We start from the raw sequence: 22,608 nt of genomic DNA, 5'->3' as shown, positions 1-22,608 counted from the left end.
GGAAACATACAAGATCCCATAAGTATCTGTGGGAGGTTGAAAAGCCCAGCAAAGAAATGAGCCAAAATGACTTTAGCAAGAAGCACGTTCCTGGGGTTAGATTTCATGACACCAGCATTTGTAATGTAAATAGCAGCTGCCTTCTCTGATACGTTTCATACAATGTATTTGCATTCTGTGGTGACAGGAATAGTGCACACTGACACAACGTGAAAGTGATGTATTGTATTTTTGGCATCGGCTTAGTTAAATACGTGGCCAAAAAAAGTACTAAGAGGAGCTGAGTGGGAGTGAAGAGTTTGGGGCTTTCTTCTGCTTTTTGCAGGGCCTTTTAAATAATTGTAGCTGTTAAAAATCCTCCTAACATCTGAGCGTTGATGTGATGAAGCATGGTATAGGATCAGCATTCCTAAGGAGTACTTCCTGCGTTTGGATCTCGGAGAGCATGAGGGAACGATGTTCTGAGACCTTTTCGAGGAGAGCTGTACCTCGCTGCCATCCCATATTGCACTTCTCCAGTGATGAGAATAAGAAACGGGGAAAGACCTGTCTCCTCATATCAAGCCCAGGGCTGGATTAGTATGGAGTGTTCCTTTATTGCTGTGGACCAGTAGAATTTCTACTTCTTTGCCTTTTGTCCCAGTTTTAGTAGTAAGTACTTGTTTCTCTCTGTACCATGTTATCCAGTTCCCTCATTGTGACCAGTGGGGCCAACCTGCAAAAGCCCCATTTCTCTCAGTTTTTAAATCATTCATCTTGTCAGCATGTCATATTCTACTTGTGTTCCTTAATGGAAATGTTGTGTGAACAGGATCTCAATTACCATCTCCCAGGAGAAGCAGAAATAGTATTGGTTTTTCTTCAGAGTTGAGCACTGGATGCTGTGCTAGAAGAGGAGTAATTCTGAGCTAGGAAAGGACTGAGATAGATGTGGCTAGCAGCTAAAGTGAGTATAGAGTACAGATGCCTAAAAATCAGCAATTAGGGAAAAAATTATTTCCATTTTGGCTTTGCCACTGATTAGTGAAGAAGTGCACAAATACTTGTTATGTTGGCTGCAAAGCAAAGGCATTCTGGGTATCGAAATCTATTGTGAGTGCAGAGTTCAGCAGTGCATAATAGGTTGTTGCCCTTCGGCGTGTGGAAAAGGTACGTGCTTAAAAGACATTCATGCTGTGCTACTCTCTAATTAAGATCTCTGAAGTGTTTATAAAGCAAATATCCTTAAACTAGCGTTCAATTTTTGTTGCTGTTTACGCTGAGTTTAGTACAGCGCGTTTGTGTTTTCACACCTCCTGTGCGCTGTGGTGGTTAATTGCAGTGGTCCAAGGGTTTTGGTTTTTCCCCGTGCAGAAGCACTTTGTTGTACAGGCGAAGGTGATGCATTTCTGACCTGTAACATAATTTACTAAAACTCTGTTAGTTACCTGCAGTATATTGTATTTGCCGAAAGACCAGAAGAGAGCAAATTTGATAAAGAACAGTCTGAAATTGTAGTGGGTAATCTTGTAACACAATAGGGAATAAACAAAGTAACCAATTCTTGGTGCTGGTAAAAATTTCACCATTGAATGTGCATTGAGATTTGTCCTTAGGACGTGAAATAATTGGAATAGAAAGTAGACTATTAGTGGCAAACCATCTGATGTAGTAAAAAATGTTGTCGCGGTATAGTTACAAGAGTAGTTGAATAGGTTAAAATACGGCTTCCCTTCAGTGCAGGGTTGCTGCCCACTCAGCTCAGCCTATTTTAATTCAAAGTGCAGCAAGCCTGTGTTAATCACAAGCAGAGCAGCTGCTCCAACCTCCACCAGCAGCCGGATGCTGAACAAGCCTGAAACTCTGCTCTCTGCATTTCTATAGTGGGAAAACATTTCAGAGGTCAAAGAACAGGACTTAAAAAAAAAAAACCAGTGAGAAAAAGGAAGCGTAGATTTTTGTCAATTAGTTCCCCACCTAATGCCACTTAATGCCTTTTAAAGATGCTTAGCTTTTATCAAGAATCAGCTTTGCACCTCTGGGCTGGGATGAGGCACCCTGCCCAGCGTTGGGTGAGCAGCATCAGCATCCCAGTGCCTTGCTGTGGGCCGGCCTCTGTGCTCCGAGTCTTTATTTTGAAGACTCGATGGGCACACAGTCGAGTTCAGAAGAGGATTTTGTCAGGCAGCTTTCAGGCAGGGCCGGTCCCTCGTTTGTGGAGCTGACGGCACAGTGGTGAGCTCGGACGTGTGGCGTGCTGGGCGGATGGGGACAGGCTGCTGAGATTTCCTGAGATCAGGCTGTAAATGAAGTTGTTCTGTTGGGTCACTCATCTGATTTACACGCAAGCTGTTTCTCCTGAAGCACCTGGGGCCTTTTGTTCATGCTTGTGAATAAGCCTCTTTCAGTCACCAGCAGTAATTTAGAGTCTCTGCTTCCTTCAATAGGTAACAGCAAGTACAGCGGTGACATTTTCCCCCACTGCGTGTGCAACTTCACTCTTCTTTTTAACCTGGGTAACAGAGTTGTATCGCTCATACAGACTTTGTTATAGACTGGAGCAGATTGAGAAGTCATCTGAGGTGTTGGTAATTATTTACTGCGTATTTCCCAGCTCTGCAATAATGCTGAGCAGTGGGAGTGCATGGGTGAGCAACAATACCCTCTGCAGGTGCAGGGACAATGGGCCCTCAGTATTTTCCTTTGTTAGCATGGCAATTGGAGAGGAAGGCATTACCTCCTAAGTGCCCAATCTGCTGCTCGCAGTGACTCCATCTCACTTTAGTCACGTCTGGTGGAAACTTGGAGGCAAGGCAGTCTAGTCATTGCTGCTAACGCAGATGTCCTCTTTTTTGCTGCCTCTCTTTCTGTGCTTCGCTCACTACAAATATTGAAAGTAAGCTCCTTCATTTGGCCAACCCACTTCAGTGACAGTCAGCTCTTCTTCGTCATGTGGCAAAATGTTGAGTGAGCACAGGGAATGGGGCAGCCTGGGAGGAGGGAATAAGTGGTTGGGGTGAAACACTGATAAACCTTTATGCACAAAACAAAACCATACCCCGGATTTATTCTTATCTTTTGAATCCTATGATGAGTAATGGTAAATATAAGATGCTCACCTACTGAATTTGCTTTGCATCATCAGGGATACCATGTTGTAGTTGATCTCTTTTTGTTGCCATGATGTTTTTGGAGAGCACTGATGACCAATGCAGACACATTAAGAAATTGGTGAAAAGTGTAGATGTCTGCTTCATTTCATTTATTCATTCATTTTTTAAAGCTGGTCATCACAACAGCTTTAATAGCAGGAGTGATGCACATTACATTGCAGAGAAGATTGCTGGCCTTTGGAAGGTTTTGTATGTGGGAGTGCATGTTTTCTGGGAGGTTGGGATGGCAGAGCAGGAGCATGGCTTGGGTGCTTGCTACAACACTGTCTGCTTTTTTTTTTTTTTGTCTTCAGGGAGGGCATTATCTTGTGAGGTGTAATGCCATAAAGCACTCAAGTTCTTCAGTTGCAGTATCTTTGTGAAGAGGTTTTAAAAAAGAAAATGAGATGGAGAATTTATTTTAAGGTCCCATAAATTTGTAGAAAGCATATTCGTATAGATTATGCTCCTCAGTGGTCTTTCAATACTATTTCTGGAACAGCAGCATAAATTGCAACAAAGTGCACCGAAGAATGTGCTGATCGGGTTAATTTCTCTGGCTGTCTACAGAGTGCCAAATTCTGTATGTTGGTGATCACCGTTCTGCTCAATCCAAGATGGGTTGCACTGCTCCTACATAGTAAACCAGTGCAAGATTTTCTAGCCCTCTTCAGAGCAAGAAATGGTTGCTCAAAAGGCAGCTGTCATTTCATACCCATTCCAGCTGCCCTTCCCACTCAGATTTCCTCCCCTCCCCCTTTAAAAAAAAAGGGTTGCAAAAAAGAAGGGTGCAAGGATCAGAAATGTCTAGCATCTAATCTGTCACATCCTATAGATTTCATAGCTAGATGCCCATTTAAAATAGACTTGCTTTTTTTTTTTTCCTTTCTTAAGAGTAATTAGACAAATGCAGCAGTGCTTGTGGCATCAAGAACTGTGTGGCTGGTAAAGGCATGAGCTATCATAGTGTCTCTTGAAATTTAATAGCAGTGATTTTAAATGAACAAGCAATTGCCTGTGTTTCGGCAGGCGGTGGCTTTAACTGTACAAAATGGCTAGCATTTTCCTTGACTGGCTGCTTTGGCTCTTGTTTTTCTATTTGTGCTTTGACAAACAGAATCTCTTTGTGGTAACAGCAGTATTTTATTTTATGACTAACAAGGCAAGCAGGAAACACGAAACTCTTATACAGTATCACCAAGTTGCTGTTCACCTTGGCTTGCAGGTTTCTCCTTCTAAACCCAAACACATGAATCCTTTCTTTCCCTGCCAGCATTTCATTTAAAGCTGTTGATTCCTTTGCTGCGTCCCTTGCAGAACTGCTTGTGTTTTGTAGTGCCTGGAATGTGGCTGTGGATGGGGAAGAGGTCTGATTAATTGGAAAGAAACTTTTTATTAGCAGAAAAGGTCTCACGTTAGTGTTAGAGAAACGATCAAAAGTTTCTTTCCTGGTCCGTAGTACCTTTTTTCTTGCTATTCTGCCGTTGTAAAGCTTCTCTGAAGGAAGAGTCTCGCCAGCAGTTCGTGTTCTCTTAAAGGTGTCTCAGTCTTTAAGGCTCGTTTCAGTTGTGTTGATGCCGTTTGGCTACGCCTTGAAAGTTCCTGTAATCTGTGCCATCCTGTCTCATACGGTCCCATCTCATAGTTGTCCTTTCTCTGCAGTGCTCTATGCCCAGATCTCTGTGGCTGGGCTGCTCCAGCCTGGCGGACAGCATGCCCTCGCTGCGATGCCTGTATAACCCAGGGACTGGCGCACTCCCAGCTTTCCAGGTACTTTCCGTCTCTCCGCTCTTCTTTTCTCTCCATCCATGTCTGTGTGCATCTGCTTCTTTTCTTTGTTTGCTTTACTTCCATTTACTCTGCTTCATGCTGTATGCCTTTCCCGTGCCATTCAGAACTCCTCCAGTATTTAAACCCATCTTGTGTAGATGCAGGGCGGCTCAGTACTGGGGCATTTCCATCGCTTTGCTTTAACTTAATTATTTTGCCTGAGTTGGCTTGGTACCATCATCATTTCCATCAACTTCTAGTTGTGTCAAAAATATTACACTCAATTCTGTTTTGCAAACTGTATCCATTGTACAGTCTTCGATCCTAGAATCATTAAGGTTGGAAAAGGCCCCCAAGATTGTTAAGTCCAAAGTGATTTCCTTCATGTCTAAATTTTCGTGTGCCATTTGGAGGACTGAGGGGATGGGTTCATTGCCACAGTGCTAGCTGATGCCTGCCTTTGGTTACTTCACATTTGGTAGCAGTAGCGTGGACACTTTGACTTTAGAAAATTACTGTACAAATAAGTTGTCAGTCAGGTGGCAAATCAAGGTGCCTGGTTTTCTTTGGCCTCTGAGTTAGTGAGGTTCAAGCTTTTCCCTGTCATCAGACAGCTTTCTGCAGAACAGGATTTGTTCAGGTGTTTTGGATGACAAGTGAAGCTTACAGAATTCAGCCACTCTCCCGTGGGGAGAGAGTGAGGCAGCTGCTAGGCTGGTGGCTAGAAACCTAACCAGAACTCTCAGGATTATTGTAAGCATTTAATGATGGCATGTGGGTATAAACCGGAGAGGAGCAGGGGCTGGGCTGCAGAGATGTTCTGTCTGTGTCATGTACTCCTTCTGAGATGGTTCTGTGTGAACTGCAGTGAGTGAGGGACTTTAGAAGTAATTCTGCGGAACGTGCTCATGGTAGTATAAAGGTTTGTTTCGAGGCTTATGCTGCAGGATTTGTTGTCCTAACCTGTGGCAGAGGGTTTTATTCAGCAGCATCTTGCAAAACCAGACAATGAACAGACTAGAATCTTTCTGAAAACTTCAGAATCATCTTGATGAATGTTTATCTGCCTCTAAAGGATTGCATGCAGAGATTATTTTGCATTTGGCTTCCTGCTCCCAGGACTAGGAGAGCGCTGTGGAAATAATCGTCTCAGTCTCAGGGGAGGCTTAAGTGTCTTGCATCATTTTGCTGCAACTCTTTTTGCTGAGCCAGCAGCGGCACTGCTGGACTCTGGAAGGTGTCCTGCCAGCCCTCCTTTGCTGAAGCAAGCTTTTAGCAGAGCTTTCTGTGGGGGAGGGGGAAGAAGACTTTTTATTAGTCTAAGAGGACTCTGGAGACAACAGGCAGAATTTAGAATCCTACTTCTAATCCTGATTTGCATAATTTGACTAAATCGGATGGGCCTCATTTTTGGGCTATCTGCTGTTGTACAAATCTCTGATCTCTGTAAGCTCAGGTTTTGGAGAACCTTAGCAGTATATTGAAAACAATTTATAAACTCATTGTGACTTTCTTTCTACTTGAATTACTTTTGATTACTCACAATAAGCATATATTAACAAGGGAAAGGGAAGCTCAAGATGTTACTGATGGGTATGAACAGTAACTTTTCTGCTAATACAGCATGTTCTTGATATTTAGGATCAGATGAGTCAGCAGCTGAACCATACACCATGTAGTGCCTTCTTGAAGTGCAGCAGGGCTGTTGGCATTCACATTCCTGCCAATTTGATGAGTCATTTCCATGGATATTTAGTGACTATGGGAATTGGGGAAGCCTGCCCCACTTGTTGTCAAAAGAGGTATACTAGTAGTCTTTGTAGCACTCTGACTAAACGTTGAGGAACTCATTTAGTGCCAGTTGAGAAACTAAATGCCAGTAACAGCTTCTGCAGCAGTGAGTCACCCGTTCTTCAGCCCGTTTTTCAATGGACTTTGATTCCCATTAACTTGCATGGTCTGACGAGAGCATGGGAGGTATGGCTTCAGCATTTTCAAGTGTGGTGGTCTACATGGGAGTGGTTTGAAGCCTGCTTGAAACTGCAAGGTTGGAGTATTTCATCATTTCTTCATGTCTGTTTTAGTATTGAATCTGCAGGAAAGCATTAAAGGCTTTTCTTGTAGCCCAGCAATTTTTCTCATATTTTTTCATTTTTTCCCTAGCAAGCTCGTAGTAACTGGAGAAGCATATCAATGTTCTTTGCTTGTGGCAAAAGAGAAGGTGCCATCTGGAAGGCCACTTAGTCACTGCTGAATTTGTCTGGTTATTTACATGCTTACCTTCAGATGCTCAGACAGAAATGTGGAAACAGGCTCTTTTTGAATAGCTCAGTTGAAGCCCTGCTGACTCCTCATGGGAAACATTGGCAGATAGTCGATTTGGAGATGATTCTGTTAATACATCAGATAACTTCATTTTTCTTCTTTGTGTGCTTTTATTATTGGAGACACTTGTGTGAAAACAGGATCTTCTGGTTCCTCAGCTCTGTTTGTCAATCGTCTCACACTGGGAAAGGTTTTAAGGCTGAATCCAGGAATGAGGGATTAAGGAGCTAGAAACAGTTTTTGTTTTCTTAACATCTTTTATCTCAAAAGGCTTTGCAACTGATAGTCTATCTGAATTTCATAGAGATCATGGTGAAAGAAGGCAGCAAATTGGAACACGAACTCCTAAAGGCTGTTTTAGAAAAGGGCCAGACATTTCATTTTCAGCATTGTGGATGCCAAATTTTACTGCAGAACAACTGAAAACTAGGTTGCAAATAGATTCCTCTAATAAAAATAAACTTGTGTGAGATGTATTTTCTCCTAGAAATTCATGTTTTTGAAGTTTCCAGATGTGCCAACTGGTACTGGTTTTCATGACATTTTTATTTGCAGGTGATGACTTTCCCTTTTTGCAATAGTTGCCAAGCATGCTTACAGTGCTCAGTTTATGTTGCCTTTAATAGTCACAGTTCTTTGAAAATTCTGATTTACAATTATGTCCATCAGCTACGCCAAGAGGATGACTGCATTAAGCCTTCCAGGTTTGCAGAAGATCATAGTATCTCTTTGAATTTATTTCTGTAGGCTATTGTATGGATGAAGACACTTAAGGAGCAATTTTAAATTCTTGTCAAAGGTTATGCATTGGGTTAATCACAGTTAAGAGTCTCTCTCTTACTTCTTACCCAACTGACTCCCCTTACAAATATGGTTCTGGTGTAGATGGTAAACTTTATGGGACATCCTGGGCTGTAATTTCATTGCGTTAATGAATTGATCATAAATAACTGCACCCAGCTTGGTTTTGCAGAAGTGAAGTGTCCTCCTTGTTGGCAGAAAGCTCTGTCCTGGTTGAGGAAGGAAGGCATGGGCACCCTGTGCTGGTCACATTGATGTAAGCAGGAGGTTCTGCTGTACCAACGTGATTTCCACTGCTCCTTTTCTTTGGACCAAGATCACTTTTGCAGAAAGGCAGGAATGTCTAAGATGTAAACAGCATGGAGGAATAGAATCCTCTTTCATCTGTGGGGAAGAAATGAACTAGTTTGTCATGTGATTTTTACATTGATTTCCCCTCCCTACCCCCCCCCCCCCATTAGGAAGTGGAATATTTGTTAAACAAGGCAGTAAATTAGAAACAATAGTCTTTGTAAACTTCCTTCAGGCTGCTCATTTTACCATAAAGGTTGATGTTTTGTTGCTGAGAATCATAGAGTCCGTCCTTAAGGCTGGAAAAGGCCAGTAAGATCATCCAGTCCAACCACCCACCCACCCCACCGTGCCAACCAAACCACGTCCCTCAGTGGTTCTCCAACACCTCCCAGGACGGAGATTCCCTGGGCAGCCCGTTCCAGTGCCTGACCACTCCTTCTGGGAAGGATTTTTACCTAATATCCAACCTGAAATACAGAGGAAGTGTGAAGAGTAGTACATTATTTATGGTTTTCCTGGATATTTAAGCCAAAGTCTTGAGGTGGGCAAGCCGTGCGTAGGCAGAAATGTGTTCACAAGAAGTGCATTTGAAGGAAGTGGTTTGGCTTTGGGGGAGACTTCTGTTGGTAGGCGTAGGTGGGAGGGAGATGGCTGTCCAGCCTGCAGCCCCCAGCCCAGAGAAGCGAGTTCCCTCGGCCCAGGCTGCGTCGAGCTCTCCCAGAGGCTGCACAGAACGTGCCTGGGGGCTGTTTGCAGGGAGCCCCTGCAACTGGATCCTAATTCTGGTGGCTGATAGCTGGAGTGGCTGGCTGTGGAACCCCCGGCTGGCAGCAGCTCGCCCCTGTTTATGGACGTAGTTAGGTGGCCCCCAACTGTTTATTAGACAGCAGAGGTGAGGCCTTTGATTGACAAGTCAGAAATGCATTAGATCATTCCCTCTGCCAGTCTCTGGTTCATGCTGTTAAAAATGTCAGCCTCTCCAAGTTTGAATGGCAGCCCGAGGGCCTCCGAAGCTTTTTGTTTTCTGAGATGGAAACACAAATTGGATGTGTGCCTGAGCGCTTCATCCTGGGCTGTAATTTCATCTTTTAGCTAAGAACCACAAGGTACATGAGCAAAGCACCCTGTAAACAATAACACCGGGGAAAAAATAAACAAGGTCGTGTTTCTGGTACGTTGATCCACCGGTGTCCTGACCTCTATCACGTTGAACATCTCCACTCTGATTGCTGTTCCCTTTGGCATTACAATGAGAGGAGAGAGACTGACACAGAGGCAGAGATTTAAAGTTGCAGTGTTGTTGCACATTCTCGTATTGGCTATGAAATATTGAACTGCCACAATGTGACACCTGGGTTTTTAAGCAAAGTTTCTCCTTGTGGGGCATCGGTTTCTCGTGTTTCTCCTCATCGCCTGGCAGGAGCAATTATAAAGGCATGAGAGGGGGGGAAGGGAAGGAGCAGAAGTGTAGCCAAACGAATACATTGATTTTTATTGATTGATTGATTGCACTGGACTCCATCCTGTTCTGAGCAGGGGATGAGTGCAGGGCACGCTGTGGCCACGCAGCCCCGCTCTGTGCCCTGCGGCGAGGACCTCACTGAGCACAATGCAGCAGGCTCCTTAGCTCACCGTGTTCGTTAGGCTCATCGCTTTGAAAAATGGACCCAAACTGCCGCCCGGCCCCACCTTTACCCCCTCCCTCGTCGGAAGCAGGGTGCCGAGAGCTGCTCTGACAAACAGCATATGCAGCACCGCGTTGAAGGCATACAGGTATTTTTAAAGCGAGCTCCAGCTCCTAAGGATTGTGAACATCTGCTTGGAGGTATTGTAGAGCTGCACAATGCACTAATTGAATTACTCTTTTCTGGAGTTGCAGACTGCACTAATTGAATTAGAACCAGCCTGTGTGCGTGCGTGTGTGCGAGCAAACGCGTATCACCGCGCATGCGTGTGAAGCCGGGCCGGGGAGCCGCAGGGCGGCGATGGTGCGGGCTGTGCTGCCCCCTGCTGGCCACGCCCGGCGCTGCGCCGCGCGGCACGGGGGCTCGGCGTCTCCTTGTTACTTCATGGCTTTTTTCTTTTTATTGTCATTTTTCCTCTTCTTCCCTTCCCTTTATCCAATTTCAACCAGATTATTTATTTGTCCATAAAAATTAATCCATTTCCATGCAGCTTTTTGTCTCCTTGGTACATCCGTCTCACAAACTATATGAGAGATAAGCTAGTATTTATTTTGCTCTAACAGTTGCTCCCTAGATTTTGTTACTTTTCAAAGAGACAAAAATAATTTACTAGAATGCTGTGCAAACTGGGTAGAGCTTAAACCGTGCTTGTCAAAATGCTCAAACAACACTCTGTGATGGCGTGGTTCTTTATTACACCCGTATACTTGTCCTGTGTCTGGAGATATTAAACAGGGCTTCTCATTACTCCTGAGAACCAGCAAAGTGCTGCCATGCACCAGAACTTGGGCATTTTCAGTTGCACCAAAATTTAGCTAGCTCCCTTTAGAGGGGGGATAACAGATAACTATTTTACACGTTTTAAAAAATGTGTGTTGCTTTTGGAGAATTCCCAACCAATTTTGTCCGTTAAATTGGTTTTGATTTGTTTAGGTTTCTAGTTGATTCTCTTTAGCATTTATTCGTGTGTACATATATCCTTATGTCTATATAAGTATGTGTGTGTACGTATATAAGTAAAATAGTCAGGTTATCACCCTCCTTGGATCCCTTCCCAAATAGTCATACTGCTGCTAGTAGACATTGCCGCTGAAATAGCTGAGTAACTCATTGTTTGTTCCCAAATACTTACTTGGGGTTCACGTTTTGCTCTCAAATGTAATTTAGCACCATTGTAGGACTTCCTAAAATGCGTCTGCATAGGGAATGATCAACCTTCAGTCTTTCCTGTGCCATCTACAAAAAAGAAAAAGCTTGTGATTTATTCCCTCTCAAAATATAACCTTATATCCAGCAAACAAAGGAAGCAAGTCTTCATTCAGCCAATAAAGCTGCATACATTTTTTGTCTTTCGGCAATATGCTTTGCACTTCTATGGCGTCTTCAGAGTAATAAACTGTGCAGCAACCTTTTGATGTAGGTAATAACATTTGACCTTGCAACAGAGTACGTTTCCTTGTTGAAATGAGGACAAGTAACACCTTGATGCTTGGGGTTGTTCTTCATTTAAAAAAGAAGTGGGTAGCCTAGGACACCTCCTGCAGTGCCTTCTTTTGGCACACTCAGCAGTGGAGCTGTGGTGTTGGGGGGTGGGGGTTGTCACCTTTAAAATAAGATGGGGGTGAGTTCAGTGCTGCCTTAGGAAGCTGTAAGTGGGAAGGAACCCATTCCTTCCAGTGTGTAAAGTGCTTTTAAAAACAATCTATTTCTAGAACTGAAATTGTCCTGGGACCAGCTTTTGATATAAAAATTCATAGAAACCTGTTTTTCTGAGTGTGGTAACTTCGTGCCATAGTGCTGTAGTGTTAGAATTCACATTGGCCAGGTTGTTCTGTAAATTAAACAGTGACAGCTTCCCTCGGGGGAACAGCCAATGTATTTATGATGATGTGCTGATTACACAAAATACACTGCAAGCAGAAAACAGCTGCAGAGAACAAACCTCTTAAAAGAATACAATTACAAATAGCACCCTCAGTATTTCTAGTGGAGAGAGTAAAATACAGCATGCTAATGCAGGCTTGCCGTTTGCTTCCAAAGGCGAAAAGAGGCTGAAGTAAGGTTGGATGCACACGCAGTGCAGAGAGGTTTGTGAGCCCCTTCTGAAGGTGAAGGGCAGGAGCACACTTCAGGCCTGCTTTCAGCTCTCCCCTCCTAACATTTCTATGACTGCAGCCACACGGCACTGGGAGCAGCTCCGGCCTGTTGTGCTGTGACCAAGGCGGCTTCTGCCTCCATCCTGGTTTAATATGGAGACACGGTGAGGTTAATAACAAAGAGTTGGCGGTACTGATTGGATGAAGCAGGTTGTAGGGATGTTATGGAAAAAAAGAGTCTCTGGTTTAAGACTGGTCTCTTTTCTACTGCTGATTGTCTGCTTTGAGGAACGTATAGAAATAAATTTCAGTTGTTTCTTTCCTAGACTGCAGTGTTACGTTTTTAAAAGCTCTGACAGCTTGTACGTGTAAGGCAAGGCCTTGTGCGGGCCAGTTCAGGATCTGGTTTAGGATGCAACGGAGTAATATCATCAGATTGGATATTAGGAACGATTTCTTCTCAGAAAGAGTGGTGATGCGGTGCACAGCTGCCCAGGGAGGTGGTGGGGTCACTGTCCCTGGGGGTGTTTGAGAACCATGGAGATGTGGTACTGAGGGAGGCGGTCAGTGGGACTGAGTCAGCAGTTGGACTCGGTGATCTTAGTGATCTTTTCCAACCTAAATGGTTCTGTGATTCTAAAAAACTTGAGGTGAAGTATTACTGGGAAAGTGTGAGAATGGGACTGTGCCCACAAACACAGGGTATGAGCAGGTCTTGGAAACTGGTCCTTTGGTCCGCCTCTCTTCATCTGCAAACCACAAGAAAGCAGTAACTGGAGTTGCTTTGTGTCCCGTGGCTGAATGCAGAAGAGCAGTGAGGACTGCTGTACGGCAATTGCGTTTGTGAAGGCTTGTAAAAATGTACAAAATGTGCTTTTATTAGGGTTGCTCATATTTTGCAGTCCTCTGAAGCAAGGCAAAAAAAATCCCCCAAACCCCGGAGCACGAGGTTTTAGTTCTGAGCTGTCACACTTTGATCATTAAAATATAGCATGTTACTTACAGCTGTGTCGTGGGTGCTTGTGGTAGAATTCGAATCCTGAGATTGCCCTTTCCATCTGCTTTTTGAGCTCATTGATGGATAAGCATCATGCCCTTACGAGTCCATAATTTCTTGTGTTTGGTGTCTTTGTTATGTTCCGAGGCCAGTATCAATAAAACGCATTTCAAATGCGGGCAAAGGACTTGTCCATTTAAAATGAAGAGATGTTGCCCTTTCAACGTATAGATCTGATTTGAAAGCAGATGAAGTAACAACATCGGCAGTCTAATTTGGAAGGACTTGCTTAAAAGGAAGGATCAGGTTTTCCATCTATGGATTGCTGGCATCTACTAATAGCCGGTTATTCATCTGTCTGCATTTCCTTCAAATGGTTTTTGAGCCTCCCTGCGTTGTCCTGCTTTGCTGACATGTATCCCATGTGGCAAGAAGGAGTTTTGTATAATCACCCTGCTTTAATCAATAGAATAATTGATAAACCAGATAAGATTTAAACTGATTACCTCCCCGAGTAGAACTCCCCGAGGGCCTTGGACTCTCTTAATTTTGACATGTATGTTGTGTACCCCGTGGATGAAGTGCAGTTTGAATTATCTGTTTTTATTTGCTTAATGACGGGGAGGGTGTTAAAGTCAAATGTTTAATTAACCCAGCAATGGGCTGCGCTGTCACTTACACACACATCCAGCTGATTGAGATATCTCACCGAGAATACTGAATAGGAATGATAATGTGGCACTGAGACGGAAGATTGCTTTTTCAATCCATTTGCTGGGTCACTGCTTTGAATGTCTTATTGGATGAAAGGCATTCAGCCTGGAAAAAAAAATCAGCATTTAAGTACATTTTGTTTTCCTGGCCCCTCTCCACCGAGAAGTTAACTAAAACGATATGTTGTAGGTTTAATAAGCCATTCGTGTTGTAGCAAAAAGCTGCAAATAGTGGATCTCAGTGGCTGGTGATCTAGAGCTGTATAATTTCCTGTAGGAACAAAATGTTTGCTAGCCCCAAGGTATCCAAAGACACGCTGCTATATACACCTTTGTCTTTCATTCTTTGATTGCTTGGCTACCTGCTTGATTTGATGGTCTCCATAGCAGGTCCAACTCTTCATCCTTACCCAGGGCAGTGAGATTTGCAGTGACATTTTGTACCTCCTTGCAAGAAAATGGTGTTTCAGCGTTGGAATTATTTTGTAATAACAGAAGCAAGTAGTGAGCTTTTAAATTGGAATGTTACAGGAGAAACTGTTGTTAGCACATTTAAATTCGGTATAGACAAAGTGGGAGCACCCGGGTTTCTTTTCTTGGGTGCTAGTTGTTATTATAAGGCCATATTACTGGCTAGCAAAACCTTAAGGCATGAAGTGCATGATCTCTTATTTCCCTTTGTGTATTTTTCTATTAAAAAAAAATATATATATATATGTATGTGTATATATTTCTACTCGATGAGATGGAAGGCTGGGGCACATTTAGACTCGCACCGTTGTATATAATGAGCGTTGACTTTTTCAGCAGCATTCTATAGCAGTGTGTGCGTGTTGGAAGTTAACCAGCTTTGCCCAGTGGTGGCTGATATTTCTTGAGGAAGGCCAGGGAGCTGGGGTTGTGTCACCTGAACGGTGCTTGAAACCTCTGCCAGATGGAATGCCAAGTGGCTTTGGCTGCAGGATCACCTGGCTGTCATTGTTCACGACATAAAGCCCTCCCTTTAAACGAGCGTGCTGCTTGCAGTTACTGTTTTAGGAGGAACTGCGATTGAAAAATCTGCATAGGATGCAGGATTTGGGGTTTCTTTGCTGATGGTGCCATTTTGACTTTGGGCAGACATCTGCCCAAAGATGGACTTTTTTTTTTTAAATATCTTTTCCTCCTTGCTTGCAGTGAAAAAATGGGAAAAATAAGCTGACCAGGGGAAGCGTGAAGCAGCGCAGCAAGGTGAGGGCAGGGGGGCTGGATTAGATGTGTAGGAGTGAGCGAGCCGTGGGTGCTAAGGAAGGGGTGCAAGGAGTCTTGGATGAGCTTTGGTCTGCTTGATGGGAGAGCTCAGAACGAGAGACTTTGGAGGTGTGTGTGTGGGGGGAAGATTAAAATAATGAAGGTAGGAGATGACCAGAGATGGGAGAGTGAGGGGCTATATAGTGAGAGTGATGAAACAGCGCTGGTCCTGTAAAAAGTCACAAAATCCTTCTTCAAGAAGTACGTGAAAACTGCAACAAGACTAGCCCATGTTACAACCCATTTCTCAGAGCTTTTGCAGTTCCTATGCAGATGAATCTGTAATGAATATTGTAGGAAGAAAGTTAATCTCTATCTAGAGAACTTTAATAAGTAAAAAGTTTTAAAAGATTCTCCCGTGATCTGCTGGCTCGTCCTGATTCTTGTTAGTACTAGAAATATGTTTTTGACACCTTTCTTGGATGTTGGCTCATGTCCACAGCCATGAAATCAGGCTTTGTGCTTCCTTCTCCTTACACACAGGAGAAAAATCAGCAAAGCGTCTTACTCAAAGATGGAAGAAAGATAAAAGCTGTGGTTCGTGGGAGGGGAGGGAAGAATCCTGCTAACTCAGGAGTGTGTGTAGTTTCAGCGTTCAGTACTTCAGCACCCGGAGATGAGTGTAGAAAATGAATTTTTGTGAAAGGAATGTAGCAAAATGACAGCAACAAAGAAGCAAGAGCCAAGCTGTGATTGATTCTGTTCCTCTTTAAGAAGCTTCTGTTGCATGCAAAATCCGTCTTCCTGAAGTATGTGTGGCACAACCTGGCAGCCCTGCAGACAAATCAGCCTCGTCTGAAACCACTTAAAGAATTTGAGCAAGAATTTAAAAGATTGGAGAGATCGTTAGGGTTGTCCTAAAGAACAGAAATGGAGGAGGGCTGCTTTGTGCAGTGTGGGAGCAGTATGCAGGGTGACTTGCTGGTAAGAGACGACCGAAAGCATCGCGACAATAAGGTTCAGAGCGGGTCTGAGACTGCTCTTACGTAAGCGGCCTGGTGGCGTATTCAGAAGTATACCGTATTATGTGCATCATAAGGTTAATTGGATGTTCTCACCCAGGCTTTTTGGGAATATGTGCTCTCTGTTCCTTAAAAAGATGTAGATGGCTTTGAACTACTATAAAATCCCGAGTACAAGATGTACGCTGTAAAATCATGCACGGAAAGCGCTAGCTATAAAAGCATGCATACCTGCAAAGGTGCTGATCGATCTGTGCTATTTAGGAAAAGAAATTCTGAAACAGACCTGACTGTGGAAAAATGCAAATAATAACATTTAGCCAGAGGTCCTTAAGGCTTCTTAAGCTCTAACCTTGTTATGAGGAATGGCGAAGTCGAACTGCCTAATGCAGATGTCTGAGTTACAAAAATAACCAGATGTCCTGATTAGCAGAAGCAAATGTTCTTCCCTTAATCCACGTGAAATTATATTCAAAGGCTCTCCGGATGTAATGCTTGTGTAAATAAGGCACCAACAAACACTGGAATAGAAAGGGCCATTGGCCAACTAGCTCGCAAAGCTTGAAAGCTTGAATATTAAAAACAAATTTACCACTGCTGACTCTCTTAAATTCACAGAACAGAAATGTTAAGCAGGGCTGCTTCCCGGGGAACAGGGAAGGCTGTTCTCATTAGCCGTATTTTCTTTCTCTCTCCCGTTCTTGTTTGAGAAATGCCTACGAAGTAAAGCTGGCTTTTCAGAATTTCCCTAAATGCTTTCTTCCCTGCACCTGGATTTCTGTGGTGGTTTTTTAGCTGCGACTCAGATTCGTGCTTTTTGATACATTTCTTTATCAGATCTTGGATATTTATACCGGCTTCTGATATTTTAACATTAAGCTGAATTTGCTGTATTCGTAATGCTGAGACTCCCCCCATCTTTAGGTCATCTTTAGGTTTCTAATGAACCAATGATTAATGAGTTAAATCAATTTGATAAGAAAGTCTTCTTTATGCCATGAATTTCCAGTATCAAGCTGCATTGCTTTGAAAATATGTATCTTCCTCTAATCTGCAAATTGTGGACGTGAATGAAAAATAAGGGAAAAACAGGTAGGAGCTGGAAGCCAGCTGTGCTCATCTCCTTTCCTTTTCGGCTCTCAGTTGCTCCAAGACTGCAGCAGATCTACTCTCTTGCCATTATTCTATGCTGAGGCATAAACCCCGTGCAGAAGTACCTTTTAACTTGAAACTTGTAAGGGCTGGGGAACTTGTCTGTGCTCCGTTCCGGGCTGAGGTCACCCCCTCGTGCCTACATACTGCAATTTATGGCTTTCTCTGAAAGGATCTAATCTCAGTGTATGTTCAGAGCAGCAAGTGCCAGAGAGGAATGGGGTCTAATACTTATCTCTGCATTTTCATTGCCATGGATCTCCCTGTGTGTTACAGCTGTCATTTTTGTTTTATATACCAAACAGGCAGAGAATCGCCTTAAAACTTGATTTTTTTATACTTGGTGGTGGTGTTTTTTTGTTTTTTTTCCTTTCAAAGAACATTACCAATGTTAAAGACTGCTTTTATCTAGCAGGGTGACTAGCCAAATAAGCATGAATTTGAATGCTCTAGGCCTTGTGGTAGAAGAAAAAGGAGAAGCTGTTGTTAAATGCTTTTAGTGGATGTTAGATCCATAATTTTTTTAACGGTAATACTGCTTTCAGGCTGACATTGGGTATGCCAGGATTCATCCAAGCACTGTTTGAAATGGCTGAGATATTTATAAACTGACAGACAGCATTTATAAAATCAGGATGCTGACAGTCCCTTAACGATAACAATGGGCTTGGACTCATCTATCACTTACAAAGGTTATTGGAAACGGAATGTAAGGCTTATATGGGCCTGTAGTCTTAGCCTGGCACTTATTTCCACACATCTCTCTCTTTTTTCTCTCCTCCCTCCCTCTCCCCTTTCAGTGCACTCTGGCTGACACAGGCATCAGACAATTGCAGCTTACTTCCCAGTACCTTTACCCAGTGATGCCTTGTTCTGTCTCCTGCAATCAGTGATGCAAATGAGGAGACAACTTCCTAACATCTTAGGGCAGCAACCCGTCCGCGCCCTCCCCAGACTAAACAAGAGACGCATCTGGGCTGCTGGCTGGCTTGAACTGGGGAAGAGCAGCATGCAGTGAGTGACAGCCTTAACCTGGGGCTGGGTGGGGTAAAGCGGCCCTTCTGCTTCGTTTTCCTTCCGTCCAGCACTGCTCTGCAGGCACAGTGCTGATGTTCTTGCTTTCGGCCAGGAGGGAGCTGCGGAACACAGCAGCCCTTTGCCCTCGGTGAGGAGGAGCAGGGACCCTTCAAGAGGCAAGAAAGGGGATGCCAGTTATTTTTGAGCTCTGCTAAAATGTCTGAATCCTCTTAGGAGATTGGGGGTCAAGTGCCATCAACAGTTTGCACGAGGAAAGGGGAAATGTGGTATTTTGGCCATGTGTACTAGAGCATCTATTTTAACGTGGCAGCAACCACTGCGATGGCTGCATCTGGCATCCAGTTTGCCCTTGAAACGTTTACTCTACTCTAACCGTTTGGACACAGTGTTCCCTCTGCATTATTTGCTTAGGGACCTGAAATACCCAAGTAGATTTCCTCCATGTGGTTGGATCTGCTGATGCCACTAAAAGCATGCCCTGCCCTGGCTCCTGTTGGAGCCGATGCATTCACACGCCGTGGCTGGAGAGAGGCTTGACTGGCTGGAAGGGGTCTATTTATCAGGGAACTCGATTAAAATACAGACTGCACATGACATCAGATTTGTAATCATTTTTTCCACAGCAAGCAAGCGTTTTCTGTATTGGATGCAGGTGTTTAAAGCAATAGTGTGTTTTAAGGGCCAGTGCAGCACAAATTCTGGCCTTTGGGATAATGACAAGTGTTTTGCCTGCATAAACAATATATTTTTTTCCCCCTGAGGTCTGCACACACCTAGTTTCCCTCAAGCTCATCATCTCTGTCAGGTTAATCAATAGGCACCGTATGGCAGAGGGTCAGTAATCAGTGTCATCGTGCCTTTAAATCGTGTTGAAAATTTGCTTAAAGCCTGGGCCAATTAACATCGAGATGATGAATGGATGGGTAGATGGGAAGAGCCTGGTGCTTAGGGGCTTTGTGAGAAGGAGATGCTCAGCTGTTGAGCAGCAGACACCAGCGAATAAAATCAGCCATTCATGTGAGCTCAGTCCACCCACTCTTAATGATAATGTCAATCTAGCAAAATATATACACATTGGAGTTGTCACGAGTTCATAAATCAAAGGAGTTTGTCAAAGGCATTCAGATTAACGAGGCAGCAGCAATAACAAGTCAAATTTGCATAGAGAATTGCCCGAATCTCAGTAAATTATGATCCTGTTTTTCATTTGATTATTTGCTAATGTCTCAAGAGGGAGAATGATTATATTAGCATGCAAAATCTACTCCAGAAGTAGAAATCCGAGGTATAGCAGACCAGCACACGATGACAATTAATCAGTTTCTGCATACTAGCGTAAACGCGCAAGGCCCAGAAATGAACTCCTTTTTTTATTATTATTTCTCCTTGCTACTGATCCAAATGGTTCAGCTTGACAGAGACTTTATATTGCTTTAACAGTGTTCTGAATTGTGCCTGCAGGCAAGACATAGTTATGCAGCTATAACCAACCTATCCATCTGCCAACCAGATTGGAATTCTCCTATCCAAGGCTTCCATTAACCCCCACTGACAGCTCCAAACAGGATTAAGAATTTGAAAGCATAAAAAATAGTTGTGCTCCTCGCATAGACGCACGCTTCTCCCCCACCCCACCTCCCCACACTCGGAAAAAGGCTGCATCTGTACGGCTTTATAATTAGTGCTGGGCAGCACGGCACCGAAGAAAGCCTCCCCCAGTTGGCAGGGCTCTGATTTCCACCGCGACGAGCGAGGCGGTACTAAAGGTAGCTCTGCCCAATTGGTAGTCCCTGGGAGTGCATTTATCCATGTATTATATCTCGTTCCCAGCAGTGTTTTGCTGGGCTGTGTACACAAAATACTGCGTGTCATCTCCCATCAAACGCCTCAGCCTGGGGATTTCGTACGCATCGTAGCATGGTGTGTTTAGTGGTGGAGGAGGCGTCGTGGGGAGAGTTAAATAGTAATAATTTCGTAGTGGTCTTTAAGACAACCTGCCACGGAATTCTATTCTGTTAATTACAGGCTGAAGTTTTAAATGCAAATCAGATTAAAAAGGCTCTCGTTCCAGGCAGTAGTGGCCATTTTAGGAAAAACGAGCTACGGAGGGCAAAGCCTCTTGTTGCAAGAGCCTCCTGTTAGAGGCAGATTTTGAAGGTTACGTAAACGTCAGCCTGGGTTTGCTGCCTTCTCATCCTGGCACTTCCGCCGTCATTGTGTGACCTTGGGAAATTATTTTGCCTGTCTGTGGCAACCCTGCGTGTTTTATCTCACCAGGGCTGATCGGTCTGGGGTTTGGAGACTTTGGTGTTCCTTGTTGTATCTCGCTTGTCCTTGTGTGAAAGGAGAGACCCTTGCGTGTGGGTCCCACGGCTGTAACCAACCTGGTTTCGGCCAGGCTGGCTCCAGCCTGGGAAGGGAGGCTTGCCTTTGGGATTTTATCCCTTTCCCCTGCATTGGCTTTTTCAGCTTTCTGTGTGCGCCGCTTTTCTTTGCTTCTTTCACCCTAATAAATTTCATCGCTCACCCCCTCTGTATCAAGTACAATCGCCGCACTTTAATATTCCCAGCGAGTACACCCAAGGTACCGTCTGGATACCAAATGCTCCTTTCCAGCTCTGTGTCTGGGATGTGCGTTTCAGCAGCCACGAGAGGGTGCTCGGAGCTGTCCTCCCTTTGTTCCTCTCCTGTGGCCGGGAGCATCGCTGAAGTCCTGCCGAGGCAAACCTTGTTGTGACCTCGCGTGTGTTTATCCCTCCTCCCACCTTGTTCAGCAAGGAGAAATATATAGATGTGCCGTTTCAGTCAATTACGTTATGCTCTTCCCGTGGCCGTGGCTAAGCGTCGCCCTATCAAGTGCAAATCACGTCCACACAGCACGGTTAGCCCTGAAATATGCAGGATCCTGTACCTGCACCTGGATCGATGGGTTTCCTATTCCTGAGAAATGAGCGGGAGTTCCAAACATCTGTGCTTTTCCTTAAGTGTAATGCTTTCCAGTCATTCTGTCTTCACCAAGCGGAACTTACTTGCCGACAAAAGTGCATGAGCAGCTCTCCTCTTTAATAGGCTGCGATTGGAGCTGCTGTGTTGGTGCTGTAGGATGGTGAGGCGCCAAGCTGTGAACCACCATATGCACTTGGCAGTCTTTGTCTGGTCTTTGTTCAGCCAACCTCTTAGCCTTGCCACCTATAAAGATAATGAATGCAAAATGGTCCTCTGCTTGCTCTTAAAATCAGATGCTCGGCTTAAAGGAAAAGTAGATAACCTGATGCTGTGCAGGAATTAGGAATTTCCAGCATCAGCACTGATTTTTCTCCTTTTTGATATTTTTGGAGGGGGAGTCTTGGTTAGTTTGAAATGCAAAAAGGATGCAAAATTTCAATGCCATAGAAAAGATTGGGAAAACATTTTGGCGCTTGCAGTAGGGAAGGGGTCGACTGTTGAAAAACAATCCATTAAGAGTGAGCAGTCCCCCCAGACTCCCTAACCTGGGCAACTAAATGCATTTCCAAGAAGTGTACAGCACTCACCTTGCGTTCCTGTGGTTCTTGTACTTGGTCTGTTTCTCCAAAGCACAGGAATTAAAGTCCTCACTTGAATTTAGCCACTTACCAGGCTGTATTTCATGAGTAGCAGAGAGCAGCTTTAATGTCTGACCTTTCTTTTTGGAGATATGTGATTCTAGCTCGTGTGTTTTTACGATCGCAGTCCTTCCTAGGCTGGATTTAATACAATAACTGGGTCCTGGCAGAGACCTCATATGAAAACTTTTAAAAACTGAGCTCTCGCAGCGATTTATCAGGGCTGTTTAGGATTGATTTCCATTATAAAACCCTGGTTACAGCATCCCAGATGCCATGGTGCCTTGCGAGTTCTATATCTTGTTTGGAAAACTAACAAAAAAAAAGCCATAAAAAATTCTAGTTGGTCTAGCAAGTCACGATTTACACTGAGTCCTTCCACCACTATTGATTTTGTGTAACTGTTCTCCTTATCTGCTTATTCTCTAGCCTGTACCCCTTCCGTGGTCCTGGTTCGACCGTTTCCTCCCCTCCGCCACGCCCTGCTCGCCCACCTTCGTCGTCCCGTAGGTACGGTAACCGTCGGGTACCCCCTTCGACGTTCCGGAAACGTCCCGACGGGTACCTACGGGTTTTACGGTTTACGGGGGGGAAAACGGGGTACGTTAACGGTCCGAACGGGCCGAACCGGTCACGTCGGTCCCCGATTCCGTCGTCCGTAGGAACGTACCGTTCCGGGACACGGGACCACGACGGAACGGGTGTACGGACGGTACGACGACGACGTCGACGTCGTCGTACGTCGACGTCGTACGTACGTACGTACGTCG

The 22,608-nt window shown here is 44.3% G+C and overlaps 1 protein-coding gene across 5 annotated transcripts in view; it reads left to right on the top strand.

Annotated features, from left to right (window-relative positions):
• Window positions 1-22,608, top strand: part of BTRC (beta-transducin repeat containing E3 ubiquitin protein ligase) — a 100,299-nt gene that overhangs the window by 9,266 nt on the left and 68,425 nt on the right. For 3 of the 5 annotated variants that reach the window (XM_031554482.1, XM_031554478.1, XM_031554479.1), the window contains one exon: window positions 4,794-4,901. The exons of the other annotated variants lie outside the window; for them this stretch is intronic. In XM_031554482.1, the coding sequence (XP_031410342.1) occupies window positions 4,794-4,901 (108 nt within the window). The remainder of the gene's footprint in view (window positions 1-4,793; window positions 4,902-22,608) is intronic. 5 annotated transcript variants of the gene reach the window in all.

The sequence above is a fragment of the Meleagris gallopavo genome, chromosome 8, assembly GCF_000146605.3.
Source record: "Meleagris gallopavo isolate NT-WF06-2002-E0010 breed Aviagen turkey brand Nicholas breeding stock chromosome 8, Turkey_5.1, whole genome shotgun sequence".
NCBI lineage: Eukaryota > Metazoa > Chordata > Aves > Galliformes > Phasianidae > Meleagris > Meleagris gallopavo.
Note: the sequence above shows the minus strand (reverse complement) of the source record. Positions and strands in the feature narration are given on the sequence as shown.